General features: G+C 49.5%; 1 protein-coding gene across 2 annotated transcripts in view; it reads right to left on the bottom strand.

Moving 5' to 3' along the window:
* Positions 1–12,813, bottom strand: part of Poc1a (POC1 centriolar protein A) — a 97,625-nt gene that overhangs the window by 78,774 nt on the left and 6,038 nt on the right. Inside the window, exon 2 of one of the 2 annotated variants that reach the window (XM_047564102.1) lies at positions 213–398. The exons of the other annotated variant lie outside the window; for it this stretch is intronic. Coding sequence (XP_047420058.1) covers positions 213–221 — 9 coding nt within the window. The 5' untranslated portion in view covers positions 222–398. The remainder of the gene's footprint in view (positions 1–212; positions 399–12,813) is intronic. 2 annotated transcript variants of the gene reach the window in all.

The following is a 12,813-nucleotide window of genomic DNA, read 5'->3' as shown; positions in this document are numbered from 1 at the left end:
CTGGGCCAAAGTAGTTAATCCCACACTAGAAAGTCCTTGGTTGTCTCACATTTTATCAGGAACAATCAATAGGTTTAGTATATATTCCACAGTTCAGTGTCCTCTTTAAATATTGAATTGATGTTTTAATGATGGGTGAGTTAACTCCAAGTTGAGTTAATACCCAGAAAGATGCCTTAGTTTATACTCTTGTGATGTCATGTCCTCCTTACCTCCTTCATCTGTTAAGAAGCAGAGCCATAGAAGAGTCACTCAGCAGGTCACTAAATGGGATGAGTCTGCTAGTCCCAGGTCCAGAGCAGGTCTAAGGTGCAGGGTTTCCAGAGTCCATAGAGGAGCTGGTTTAAATGCCAATTTCAAGGACTGAGTCTGATTCTGTGGTGGGAGTGACCAGGAACCTGCATTTGTAAGAAACCCTCATCATGATTCTGATGTGGTAGGCCCAGGTCCTAACTAAGAAAGGACAGCCCTGGACCGGACAGTGGCACATGCCTGTAATCCCAGCAGCTTGGGAGGTTGAGACAGAATTAGAAGTTCAAAGCCAGCCTCAGCAACTTAGCATGGCTCTGAGCAACCTAGCAAGACCAGTGCTAGGGACTGAACCCAGGGCCTTGTGCTTGCAAGGCAAGCACTCTACCAACTGAGCTATCTCCCCAGCCCGCAAGACCCCATTTCTAAATAAAATATAAAACAGGCTAGGGATGAGGCTCAGGGGTTCAGCACCTCTGTGTTCAATCCCTGGTACCTAAATAAATAAATAAATAAATAGCCCTGCCTTGCCCCAAGGAGCAAGGGGACTCTCACCAGAGACACAAACTAGATGAGTCCCAGTTCTGCCCCTACCTTGCTCAGCAATCCCATCTTAGCCCTCAGTTTTCTTGTCTGTAAAATAAGGACACTGAGCTTCCCACAATGACCCTGATGAGCTTACAGGGTGTCCTGTGTCAGAGCAGAAGACTTTAAGTCGGGCAGGAATGGGCGCCCTCCTCATCACACCACACTGGCCTTCTCACTGTTCCCCTGACAAGCCACACTTGGGCCTTCCCTACGGCCTTTGTGCTGACTGTTCCCCATTCTCTTTGTCAGATCTTTCCAATGATCTGAACTGCTTACCCCAGATCATTGCTTTGCAGACTTATGGTCTTTCAGGCCTCAGACTGAACATCACCTCCTCAGGGACACCTCCTCTGACCCTTCCCAGCACATCCACAGGCCTCCACCCACCTCGCTGCTTATTTGTATGGGGTTTTCCTCCATTTCTCCCTTTGACTATGTGCTCCCTAAGAGCAAGGACCATGCCCTGCTGTCACCACTGGATACTAAGCACTTGGCCTTCTGCAACAGGCCACTCAGACTTGTCTGAAAAATCAATCCCTGGAATCAATGGGCCTGAAGAGCTCCTAGAACTCTTTCCCACTATCTGATGCAGCGATACTTAGACTCAGGGTGTGGCTTCCTATGGGGTTCAGAATAGGCAGTTCAGTTCCACAGATGTTTGTGGAATGCAGCCATGTCCCCAGCCCTGTCCTGGAATCCACACACTTCTGGAGCAGGAGGTGTGTACCAGCCCCTGTGCCTGAGAAAACCAGTGACTTGAACTCTTTCTGCTACAGGGAAAGTAGATAGGGAAAGGGCTGCAAGCAGGCTGAGTTCAGTAAGGGTTCAAGCTCAGCATGGTGGCAAGCTCAGCAAGGAGGCCTGTGTCGCCAGGATGGAGGACTGATGGGAGGAAGAGAAGAAACGCTGGCAGCTGTTGAAGGACAAGTAGGTATTCCACAGCAACACAGGCACCCCAGACCCTGGAACAGAAAGATGTGGGATGGAAGGGACAGTTTTTCCAAGCTGAGGCATGCAGTAACAGGACCACCTCGTGTGGACCCAGCTTTGCTGCTCTCCGTGGAGGCAGTTGCAAGGAGCCAAGTAGCTTGCCCAGGTGACAGAGGCCTTTCCATGGTGAGTCACTTTTGTGTCTCAGGTAGGCTCAACCCCCACAAGTCACTCACATGCTCAGTGCCACACAGCCACCTGTGCAGTGGAGGAGACTGAGTTCCAGAAAGAATTAGGTTTGCTCTCTGAACCTGGAGCAGCAGGAGGGGTCTTGCATAGATGTGGAAAATGATTACACTTATCAGCCTCCCTAGGGCTTGCTATGTGCTCCCTCACTCAAAGCCCATCTGTGGCTCCCTGGGTCTAAGGATTAGGTCACACTCCCCATTGCCCACCTGCTCTGCCCCTGCCACCTCTCCAGTCTCACTTTGTGTCCCATTCCACTAAGACAACCCATGCTGTCTCTCTGCTTGGGAGGTTCCTGTGTCTGACCATCTCAGAGGAAATCCTGCCCCCTAACCTTGATTCAGTGTCCCTACCCATCATGGACTGCATTCCCTCTGGCTCCCACTGGGCTCAGGCTGCTCAGAAGCCCTCTGGTCAGATCTTGTTCCCCTGTGGCTACTGGAATCAGATCTTATTCTAGCTGAGGATTCATGTGCTCCTGGAGGGAGAGTCCTATCAGTTCATTCTGGTCCTCTCTTCACCATATGGAATGGGTAAACATGTGTGCACAGGTGTGTGTATATGTATCAGCATGTGCAGCCAAGGGTGCATGCAAGTGTCTGTGAGTGTATCTGCACATGCATGCATGTCTAGAGACATGGCTGTGTCTGTGTGTCCATGGCTAAGCTTCTGTGTTCATGTGTGTTTGTGTGCATGTTTGGTTTTATCTGTGTGTACATCTGTGGATGTGTGTGTCATAGTTGTGTCTGAGTGCTTGTGTGTATTTGCATGTGTCTGTGTGGTTGCATGTGCCTGTGTGAGACTGCATCAACCTGTGCCTGTGTATCCTCCAGAATCTGTAGTTTGGTCTCCTCCAGAAACTGACCTGGAGAAAGGATTCAAGGGTCATTCATTTAATTGGGTGGTGATTCTAGGAAACACCAGGAGGGAGTGGGAAAGTGATACAGAGAAAGAAGGAATAACATGTGTGTTACCAAGAAAATTACCATTGTGGGTGATCAGGGGCATCCCACTGGAGGAGTTGAGGAATCAAGTTTATTCACCCATTTTCAGCAGGCAAGGTTGGGGCTTGGCATTTCCAGCTTGCCCTACACACAGAACTTAGGGGTCCTGGGGCAAAGAAAGGACTCAGGCACAGGCTCTACGGTATTGACAGCGGGAATTCAGGCTTGTGTAAGCAAACATAGCAAGTGGAAGGGAACCAGGAAAAGCAGGTACACTGTGCCTCCACATTTATGTGTACTGGTGTCCTGTCATACCACAGGGACATAGGGACTCCAATGACTCTGGAGAGTCACAGGAACTCTGTGAAAACTTCTAATTCGAGGAAAGGTCAGCCCAACATCAGGCAAACTCTGGCCTTGCCCTTTCTCCCTCCCCAACCAGGCTGGCTCAGGAAGGGCCAAATTATGCCAGCGCTGAGTCACATTCTCCCAAATTGATCTATACCTGTTTTGGGCAGTGGCATATCCTACCCTGGGACTAGAATGGATTCTGGGAGTCAAAGTACAGTGAGTTCAGGTAGATAAGGAAGGCCTTTCTGTGGAGAAGAGTAAGATCTAGAATCTGGGCCTCCTCTGTCTCAATCTTGTGGCCCTCAGGAGCCTGGACAGTACCCAAGGAGGCCTCTAATGCCAAGCAGGGGAGTCTGACCTCTGCCCTGTAGGCAGTAGGGGGGGTTGGAAGTTATGTGTGCCAGTGAAGGGCACAGTCCCCACCCCCATCTAGAGGATGGCTCTGTGAGCAGGGCTAGTGGCCAAGCTGTTGCAGGAAGGGGGAAGGATACTGGCCAGAGCACTCAGAGGTTTCTAAGATGTGTAGAACTGAGTAGTTTGTGTAAAACGCTAATGTGGCAAGTGATTAGCCCAGGGCTAAAAGCAATGTGCTGGGGTGACACTGGCCAGGGGCTATCCCTCTTTGGGTAGGGTTGGCAGTCAGTTACTGTCTCAGCAAGGCTTAGGAACTCAGGAACTATGGAACTGGGCTGAGGATGAGGGGCTAAGGGGATTAGAGAAGGGGGACCTTCCAGGTCTCATTGTCAGGGTCTAATGGCCATCAAGTAGCAGGAGTGGAGGAAGCTACGGAGAAAGTATGAGACTAAATTGGGGACAAGGAGCGGACAATGCAATGTTACAGGACTGGGGTGATACAGGAAGAATCCAGGTGCCTCAGAGAGGTGTCCTGAGGTCCAACAGGAGACAGGGGAGAGGGGAGAGACTTGGGCCAGGGAGTGAGGAGTGGCAAAAGAAGGGGGCCAGCCACAGGGAGACCGTGACAGCACACAGATGTAGAAAGGGCATTTGGGGCAGTGCCAGGCCATAGAGAACCAGAATTCCCAAATGGATAGTTGGGAGTGGCATCAAGGACTGAAGTCACTGTGAGATCTTGATGGATGGTAGGGGTATCCCTGGAGCCTGCTGGAGAAGGCAAGGAGATAGGTAGACCTAGAACTGGGGGAAGCAGGAACATGAGGATGTCTATAGGAGCTAACAGGGAAAGGATGGGGTCTCCTTTTGGGCAGGAAGTAGGTTAAGGGATGGAACCAAGAGAGAAGGTGACAGACCAAGGGTGTCTGTTTGTAGGGGACAGGCTGAGCCCACAGGCTTAGAGTTGTGCAACACTGGGCTCCAGTCCCAGGTGTATTGTCGACCTGCCCTTGTGGGCAAGGGCTTAAGCTCCCTGAGCCTTATGTAAGATGGAGAACCTAACAGAACCCAGGCACATTAGTTCCTACATCTACTATAATAAAGACCACAAATTATGTGGCTTAAAACAACATAAATGCATTCTCTCACAGTTTTGGAGACTAGAAGTCAAAGAGCAAGGTGTCAGCAGGGCCATTCTTAAACGACTCTGTGTTGTCTCTTCCAGTAGCCCCAGGAGTTCTGTAGCTTGTGGTGGTATCACTTCAACCTCTTGTGAGAGACAACTTGGATGGATGGTGGGGCCAACTTTCCCTGCATGTGCCCACATACACATACACACATGTGAGTGCCCAGGCAGATACACGTGCATGGGAAGCAAAGCACCAATCATGAAGTTACACCCAAGAGGGCTAGGACAGGTGACTCAGGAACCTCAGTCTGCAGCCTCTTGCCTGGCACATCCAGGCTCAGAGCATAATGTCAGCTTCCTGGGCAGAAGGACCAGCAAAGTCAAAGCTTTGCTCATCAGAAAATTCCTTGGGAATCTTAAGCAAGGCCAACACTGACATCATGTGCAAATTCAAAGACAGCCCTCCACACCCAAGGCTATTCAGTCCCACAGCTTTGGCACAATGGGGAAAGACAGTGGGTTGCATCCAGCACAGTCACTTAGGGGACAGGGATCAGACACAGAATCACATAGTTCCTGGGGTCCCAGTGGAGATTATGGGCAGTCATCCCCACAGACAGAGGAACATGTCATTGGAATCTCTCACTTCTCGCCTCCATCCCAGTAACTCCTATACATCTGGCCATCACAAAGGCCTCCTTCTTCTCAGCTTCCCACTGAGGTCACCCCAAGGCCAGGTCACCCCAAGGGCCAGCTAAGGGAGAGTTGAAGAGAACAGACCTGGCCCCAGTTCCTACCCTACTCAGAAATTGCTGGTTTCTGTCACAGGATACCCTGAGCTCCTCAGGGTCACTGTGGGAAGCTGGGTGAAGTGAGTTTATCAGTACTGCCATGACCTCTGAGCCTGCATTAGGAACATGAAGTGCTTTGAGATAGAACGCAGGTCAACATTGATAAGGTTCATGGAGTGGTGACAGAGCCCACGGGGGCCACTCACCACTGGCCCAAGCTGGACACCTTGCTCCACCCTCTACCCTCCTGGGTCACAGAACCTGATGTGAGAGCAGGAACCCCCCATCTGTTTCCTTCTGTGTGATGGCCCCACATGTTCAGGTCAGGCTGGCCTGGGAGGACTGAGATTCAGCCCCACTGAATCTGCTGAGCTACTCCAGGCTCCACCCATCTAACAGAACCCCAGCACCCCTGCAACCCCAGGTGCCAAGCCCTGCATTCAGAGGGTGTTTTGAACACAATGGCACAGTCCTGGCCTCCTGGAGTTGATAGAGATTAAGAGAGGCAACAGGACAGCAATAGTGAAGGCCTGAGGTAGGGTTTTTTTTTTTTTTTTTTTTAGTTGTTGATAGACCTTTATTTTTTATTTGCTGAGAATAGAACCCAGAGCCTCACACATGCTAGGCAAGTGCTCTACCACTGAACCACAACCCCAGATCCTGAGATAGGCTTTTGCTGGGTGGATTTAATGGAAAGAAAAATGAATTGTGGAGCTGTCATCGAGGTGCATGGGCCTTGTAGACTCCTGTGAGGACCTGGCCTCTAGAAAGGAGCCTTTGGCGTTCTTTGAGCAAAGGAGGAACTCCAAGCAGTTTGGGGTTTTAGAAAGATCAAGCTGGGTACTCTGAGATAAGATTAATGGTTTCTCAAGTGTTCTTTGGACAGCAGCATCTGAGAAGTTGTTCAAATGCAGATCCTCAGATCCTCAGTTGCCTGTTGATTCAGGAATTGGGGGGAGGATGACACACAGAGATCTGTATCATAAAGAACCCTCGAGGGAGGGCAAGTGTGGTTCAAGCAGTTTTGATCAAGTGCTTCTGTTTCTTAGATTTTTGTTTTGTTTCTTTTGTGATATTGGGGATTAAACTCAGGGTCTCTGAAAGCTAAGTAAGTGCTCTACCACTGAGTTACATTGCTAGCTCTCAGGTGCTTCTGGAAAACTCTGAACCTACCAGAGGCTCTGAAGAGAACGGTTCATACTGTCAACTGTGTATGGAAATAAGGCACGCTTGATTAGCTTCCCAAACCACAACTCTAAATGCTTCTGGCACACACGCCTTGTTAAAGGCTCCTGCCAAAATCCACAAAAAATGAAACCACTTAACCTATGTTCAGTCCAGGTAAATTATATAACACACTTTCCTAACTTATTGTTTATGGGACACTCTAGAACACTGTATAAAATCTGGCCACATTGAAAAATGCCAGTTCAGTGTGTTTTGGTTTATTGGTTTATTTTCCTAGGCTCCCAAGCTGCATCTGGCACAGAGCAACCACTCAACAACTGCCCTTTGAAAAATGCACAAATCTCTCCATGATGACCCTGTCATACCTGGGTGATTTACAAATCAACTGACCTTTCCCCAAGATCTGGGGGGTCTTGGCTACAGTCCCTCATGCACTGACTCCCTGGGCTGCCCTGGGAGCCTAAGGGCTTTGGAGAATTCAAGAACAAGATGGGGAAGATGAAGGGCCGCCACCTCAGCCTTCCCAGAACAATGACCATCTGTGGTGCTCAGGTTGCCCTCTTAGCCTGAACTCATGGCCAAGTCACAAGGAATCTTCTCTAGAAGATTTTTTTTTTTTTTTTTTTTTTTTTTTTTTTTTTTTTTTTTTTTTTGCCCCAAGAACCATCCTCTGGGCCCAAATGACATGTTATTTATAGAAGGCTTTGGTGGCTCCCAGGAGGTCTGTTCATGCTAGCCTCTGCCTTCAAGGTGGGCAGTCACTCTGACCCTTGCAGACAGCCAAGTATCTATCAGACCTGCCTCAGGTCCCCTTTGAGGCCTCAAGGTTGGCCTGGCTTTCCTTTGCTCTCAAGGAAACCTCATCAGGGCCCATTCATTAGCAAGAGGCTTCTGGCCAAGAGGTTTGAGTAGAGATTCAGGGGCAAGACAGCAAGAAATGCCAGAGGTCACAGAATTGGAGCTGTTTCCCTCATGGGCACTGGAGACACCTGAAACCACCAGGTCCATGTTCCCATTAACAGGTAGAGAAACTCAGGTCCAGAAAGGAGAAGGAGCTGTTATGGTGACATAGTTTGACTATAATGTCACTGGGTTCATACTTTGGTCAGTTTGGAAGTTTTCAGGGGTGTACAAGGTCATCAAGACAGCTCTGAGCAGGAAGACCACAGAGTCAAGCAGAGAAAGGGACAGTCATTGTTCTGGATAGCCCTGACTTCATCATGAGTGCAGGCAAGGGAAGAGCATGATGCCACATCCTAGGGAGCTAGGCCGCCCTTGGCAGGTGGTGTAGTAAGACTGAGGGGTGAACAGTGCAATCCTGTGACCATGCACATCTCAATCACGTGGTGTGACACCATATATGATATCCCAACTGTGGCACACAGTGACTGTCCATGTGTGATGGTATCACAGCCCTAGGGGCACACTGTGGTTATATCTGTGCATCACCTGTAGTAATGTGGCTCTGCAGTTACCTGTGGCTGTTGGTATCTGTATTGCTGTCCCTATGACCAGAGGATTGGGCATGTAGTTATGTGTGAGCTGGTATTTATGACTCTGCATACCTGTGGTCCTGCGACTATGTATGTATTTGAAAGGGACCAAGACAGCTCTTGATATTTGTGTGTACCTATAAATGTGACAAGCAGCCTTCTCTGGCAGAAGCTTTGTCCTAAGAACTTTCAGATGTGAATTGTCACTTCACAGTTACCAGTGGTCTTCTTTAGATGCAGGCAGACTATAGAAAAGTGATCCCTTCTATCACATAGCCATGGGCATTTTCTGATGTGGTGTCCAAAAGCAGGTGTGGGAAAAGAACTCAGAGGGGTGTTGGGTTCTGAGATAAAGATATGCCACCTGCTCTGTAGTCTACCCCATAACCTCCATCCCAGCTCTGCTCCAAGGGGTTTCAGTTGACTCCTAGTTACCACATACAGTGTCCTGACCAGGTTCAGGATCAGAGAGGGCCTGTCCCATGGCAAGTGCAGACAGAGATGTTGAGGATGATGGTGGGGACATCTTGGAGGGCCCACGCCAGCTTGTATGTGCATGGTTGGTGGTGGTGGGAGATGTCAGGACCTGGGCACTTTCACATCTTTCCCAGGGCAGATTCCCAAAGGTGCCCAAGCAATGGTGTACCCAGTAAATGACCTTGCTCAGGTTCCCCTTCTTCTCTCAGGCCCCTTGGTGAACAGTCATCAGCTTCCAGCATCCCACACTTGCATCTGTGCTGACACAACCTGCCCACAAACTGCCCCATCTCTGGGGCCCAAGGACTCATCCACAGACACTCATTCACACACAGTCCACAACTAATCCTCATTTATCCTCCCACTCCATTCATTCATGCATTCACTTATTCATTCGATAAATGCCCACTGAACACCTGTAATGGGCCAGCAGCCCTGTTGACCTCCTCCAGTCCTCCCAAGTCAGAGTAAAGAAGGTACAGTTCCAAGGCACCCTTAGGGTGGGCAGCTCAGCAAAAAGGAACCTGGGGCTGAGTGGGCTAGTGGCCGTTAGCAGAGGGGAAGCACAGAACTGGTGTCACAACCAGGCCAGTGCATCAAGCCGGATGGGTTCTGGAAATTGGGTAAACATGTGGCTTCCCCACCCACCCAGCTATGCCAGGCTGGGTCTGGCACAGTCAACCTGCCTGAGGCCCATGGCCTGCTTCATCTGGAGTAGAGACCAAGGTTTTAGAGCTGTCCTCCCATTCCAAATCCCACACAACGAAGTGCATCACTCAGCTGGCTCTCAGGTTTGTCTTGGTTGGGTTCAAATTGTCTTTGTATAAGAGGCACCTCGAGTCCCCTTCCCACCAAGCTATACCAGACTCCATGGCATGGAGGGTTTTGGCCTTCCAGCTCCTCCTTACTCCCTCTCACAAGAATCCCCCAGAGGCCTACGAGTCCCAGGGAACCTGCTGCCCTCACCTATGTGGGCCCTGAAGACCTCTTCACTGCTGATCCTGACTGGATCTTGGTCCAAGGCTTAGCTTATTAGGACTGCAGGGTGGTAGTGGGCTGAACAGACTTCCCCTAGGCAGGGACCCATCACCATCTATCACTCCTCTGCTGATTTCACTCACAACTCCAAGGCCTATATCAGGGCCCAACAACTCCAGAGATGGTGAATATCAGCATGTCACAACTCGGTTAGTTTTGTGCAAGAATCTGTTAACTCAGTACCTATGGAGCCCCAATAATGCCTGCAGTCTTACTCCTCCAGAAGAGTTTCAGAGTTTTTAAAAATTTTTTTTAGTTGCAGATGGACACAATACCTTTATTTTATTTATTTTTAGATGGTGTTGAGGATCAAACCCAGTGTCTCACACGTGCTAGGCAAGTGCTCTACCACTGAGCTAAGACCCCAGCCTGAGTCTGAGGGTTTTAATTAAACCCAAAGGAAACTTCTGGAAAGAAAGCCACCAGTGGCCCCTTGGATACCTTGCAAGGTCTTGACAAGGAGGTGAGTGAGAAAGTAAGGACACATTGAGGTGTGGCCACAGGAAGGCAGGCCTGGCTCAAATCCTGACCCCACTTCTGAAACCCTAGAAAAGTCACTTGTTCCAAGGCTCAGTTTCCTCATTTGTAGCCAACAGATAACACTGCCTGTGTGCTATTTCCTGGTGCTGGTGGCTCCAGAGAGGGAGCATCTTGTCAAGCCTTCACATCAACCTTGTGCATAGAAAGTATCAGTCAAGATTCTCCTCAGAAGCAGGACCAAGAGGAGAGAGAGGTAGGGTGGGGGGTGCCAAAGGTATTTAAGGAATTGGCTCCCATGATTATGGAGGTTGATAAGTATCAGCAAATCCGTAATGGCAGGAGGGCTGGCGGGACACCCTGGCAGGACTTCTGCTTTAAACACCTTGTAGCACAAGGCCTTCCCAAACAAATCTATTTTTTGCTCTTATGGCCTTCAACTGATTGATTAAGGTCCACCCACATTACCAGGATAATCTCCTCTACTTAAAGTCAGCTGTTTGCAGATGTCAGTCACAGGTACAAAACCCTTTTGCAGCAATATCTACACTAGTGTTTAAGCAAACAGTGAACCCCACAGCAAAGCCAAGGTGACACACAGCATTCAACCATCCCAGGAAGTATTCCTCCCTTTTTGTGCATGAGGAAGCTGAAGCTCAGAGAGGCTGAGTTGACAGCTTAAGGCTGGAGGAGAAGCTGGGAGTGCAACTAAGCCACATTCTGAGGATGGGCCTACAGGTAGCCAGTTCATAGGGTGTTTGTGTAAGCCAGGCACATACAGTGCCTGGCTCTACTATGCCTATGACAGAGACAACATTCAATAAGGCAGAGGCTGTTTCCCTTTCTATTAGCCCTGAGAAGGATGACAGAGTGGCAGTTGGAATTGGCAATAGAGTTAAGGAGGAAAGGACCAAGCCTCCTCCCTGCCATTAGAGACAAGTTCTAGAATACAGGATAGAAAGCCCTTTCTCCCACCAGGGGTTCCCAAGGAGGGATAAGAGGAGAGCAGAGGGCTGGGATTGTGGCTCAGTGGTAAAGCACTTGCCTAGCACATGTGAGGCACAGGGTTTGATCCTCGGCACCACATAAAAATAAATAAATAAAGGTTTTGTGGCCATTTGCAACTAAAAACATATTTAAAAAAAAAAGAGGAGAGCAGAGAGGTGGCCTCTGCTGGGCTGTGGGCCCTGGTACTGTTCAGCCAGGCCCAGAGTCACTGACCAGGTGTAGGGGATAGACAGTGGGTAGAGTCCCCAAGCATGTAGGGTCTAGAAGGAGTCCTTCTTCCTGAGGCTGAAGTTGGCTGCCCAGGGATTCCCAGAAGTCTCCTCAGAGTCAGGCTGGCTGGTGGGTAGGGCTGAAGTTCTGCCCAGCTTCCTTAGCTGTGGGCTCCCATCTGCTTGGACCTGTTACCTAGACTAGGGAAATCTCCACGGAGACCTGAGAACTCAGTGCAGCCTCAGCCTCATTCCTCCTCACTTCCTCAGCTTCCCAGGGTGGAGAAAGCAGAGGTCAGCAAGTCAGTCATGTTCCCTACTTGTTGGCTATGTGACTTTGGGCAAGTTACTTAACCATTCTGAGCTTCTGTATGGGCTTATCATTGCACTGGCTTGTACAGTTGCAACAAAGGGGACTTGAGTTGTACACAAGCACAGCTCCAGGCAAGACACTTACAAAGAGCTGCTGTTGCTGCTGCTGCTGTACCTGTTAAAGCATTATTGTCCACCTTGGCCTTCAGATTGATCCTGCTCACCCAGTGCCACTTCTCTGAATTGCTCACTTTCTCCCCCTACCCCCTCTTTGTTTCAGGTCCCCCTAGTATGGGCCAAAGGAGTAGGTCTTTAAATGTCTACAAAACCAGAACAGAATGAATGCCCCTGCATGGGGTGATAATCACATTGATGGTGAAATGTGTTGGGACTCTGACTGCACACCCGTCTCTGCTAAACCCCCCTCCTTCTCCCCTGGCTCTCTTGGCTTTGGCTTCCCTGGTCTCCTCCATGTTCCTCCTCCATACAGGTCTTCTCCCCTAGCCTTCACTGGGGCCCTCTTGGCCAGGCTGCTCTGTCCTAGATGACATCTCCTTGACACCAGGTCCCAACTCCAGCATAAAATAAAAAATAAAATGGGCTGGGGATGTGACTCAGTGATTAAGTGCCCCTGATGCCCTTGCTGCCCCTGGGTTCAATCCCTGGTACCCCGAAAAAAACAAAATGGAAAAAGTAAAACCCAAACTACCCTAATTGGGGCTGGTTACATAGCCCAGTGGTAGAGCCCTTGCCTAGCATGTCCAAAGCCCTGAGTTCAAGCTCCAGTATCACAATTTAAAAAAAAAATCAACCGGCCAGGTGTTGTGGTGCACACCTATAATTCCTGAAAATTGGGAGGCTGAGGCAGGAGGATAGCAAGTTCCAGGTCAACCTCAGCAACTTAGTGAAACCCTAAACAACTCAGCAAGACTCTGTCTCAAAATAAAAAGGGCTGGGGATGTGTAGCTCGGTGGTAAAGCATTCCTGATTTAATCCCCAGTGTCAAAAAATAAATAAAGTAAAATAAAACTA

The sequence above is a fragment of the Sciurus carolinensis genome, chromosome 9, assembly GCF_902686445.1.
Source record: "Sciurus carolinensis chromosome 9, mSciCar1.2, whole genome shotgun sequence".
Taxonomy (NCBI): Eukaryota; Metazoa; Chordata; class Mammalia; order Rodentia; family Sciuridae; genus Sciurus; species Sciurus carolinensis.
This window is presented reverse-complemented; position numbering and strand designations above follow the sequence as displayed.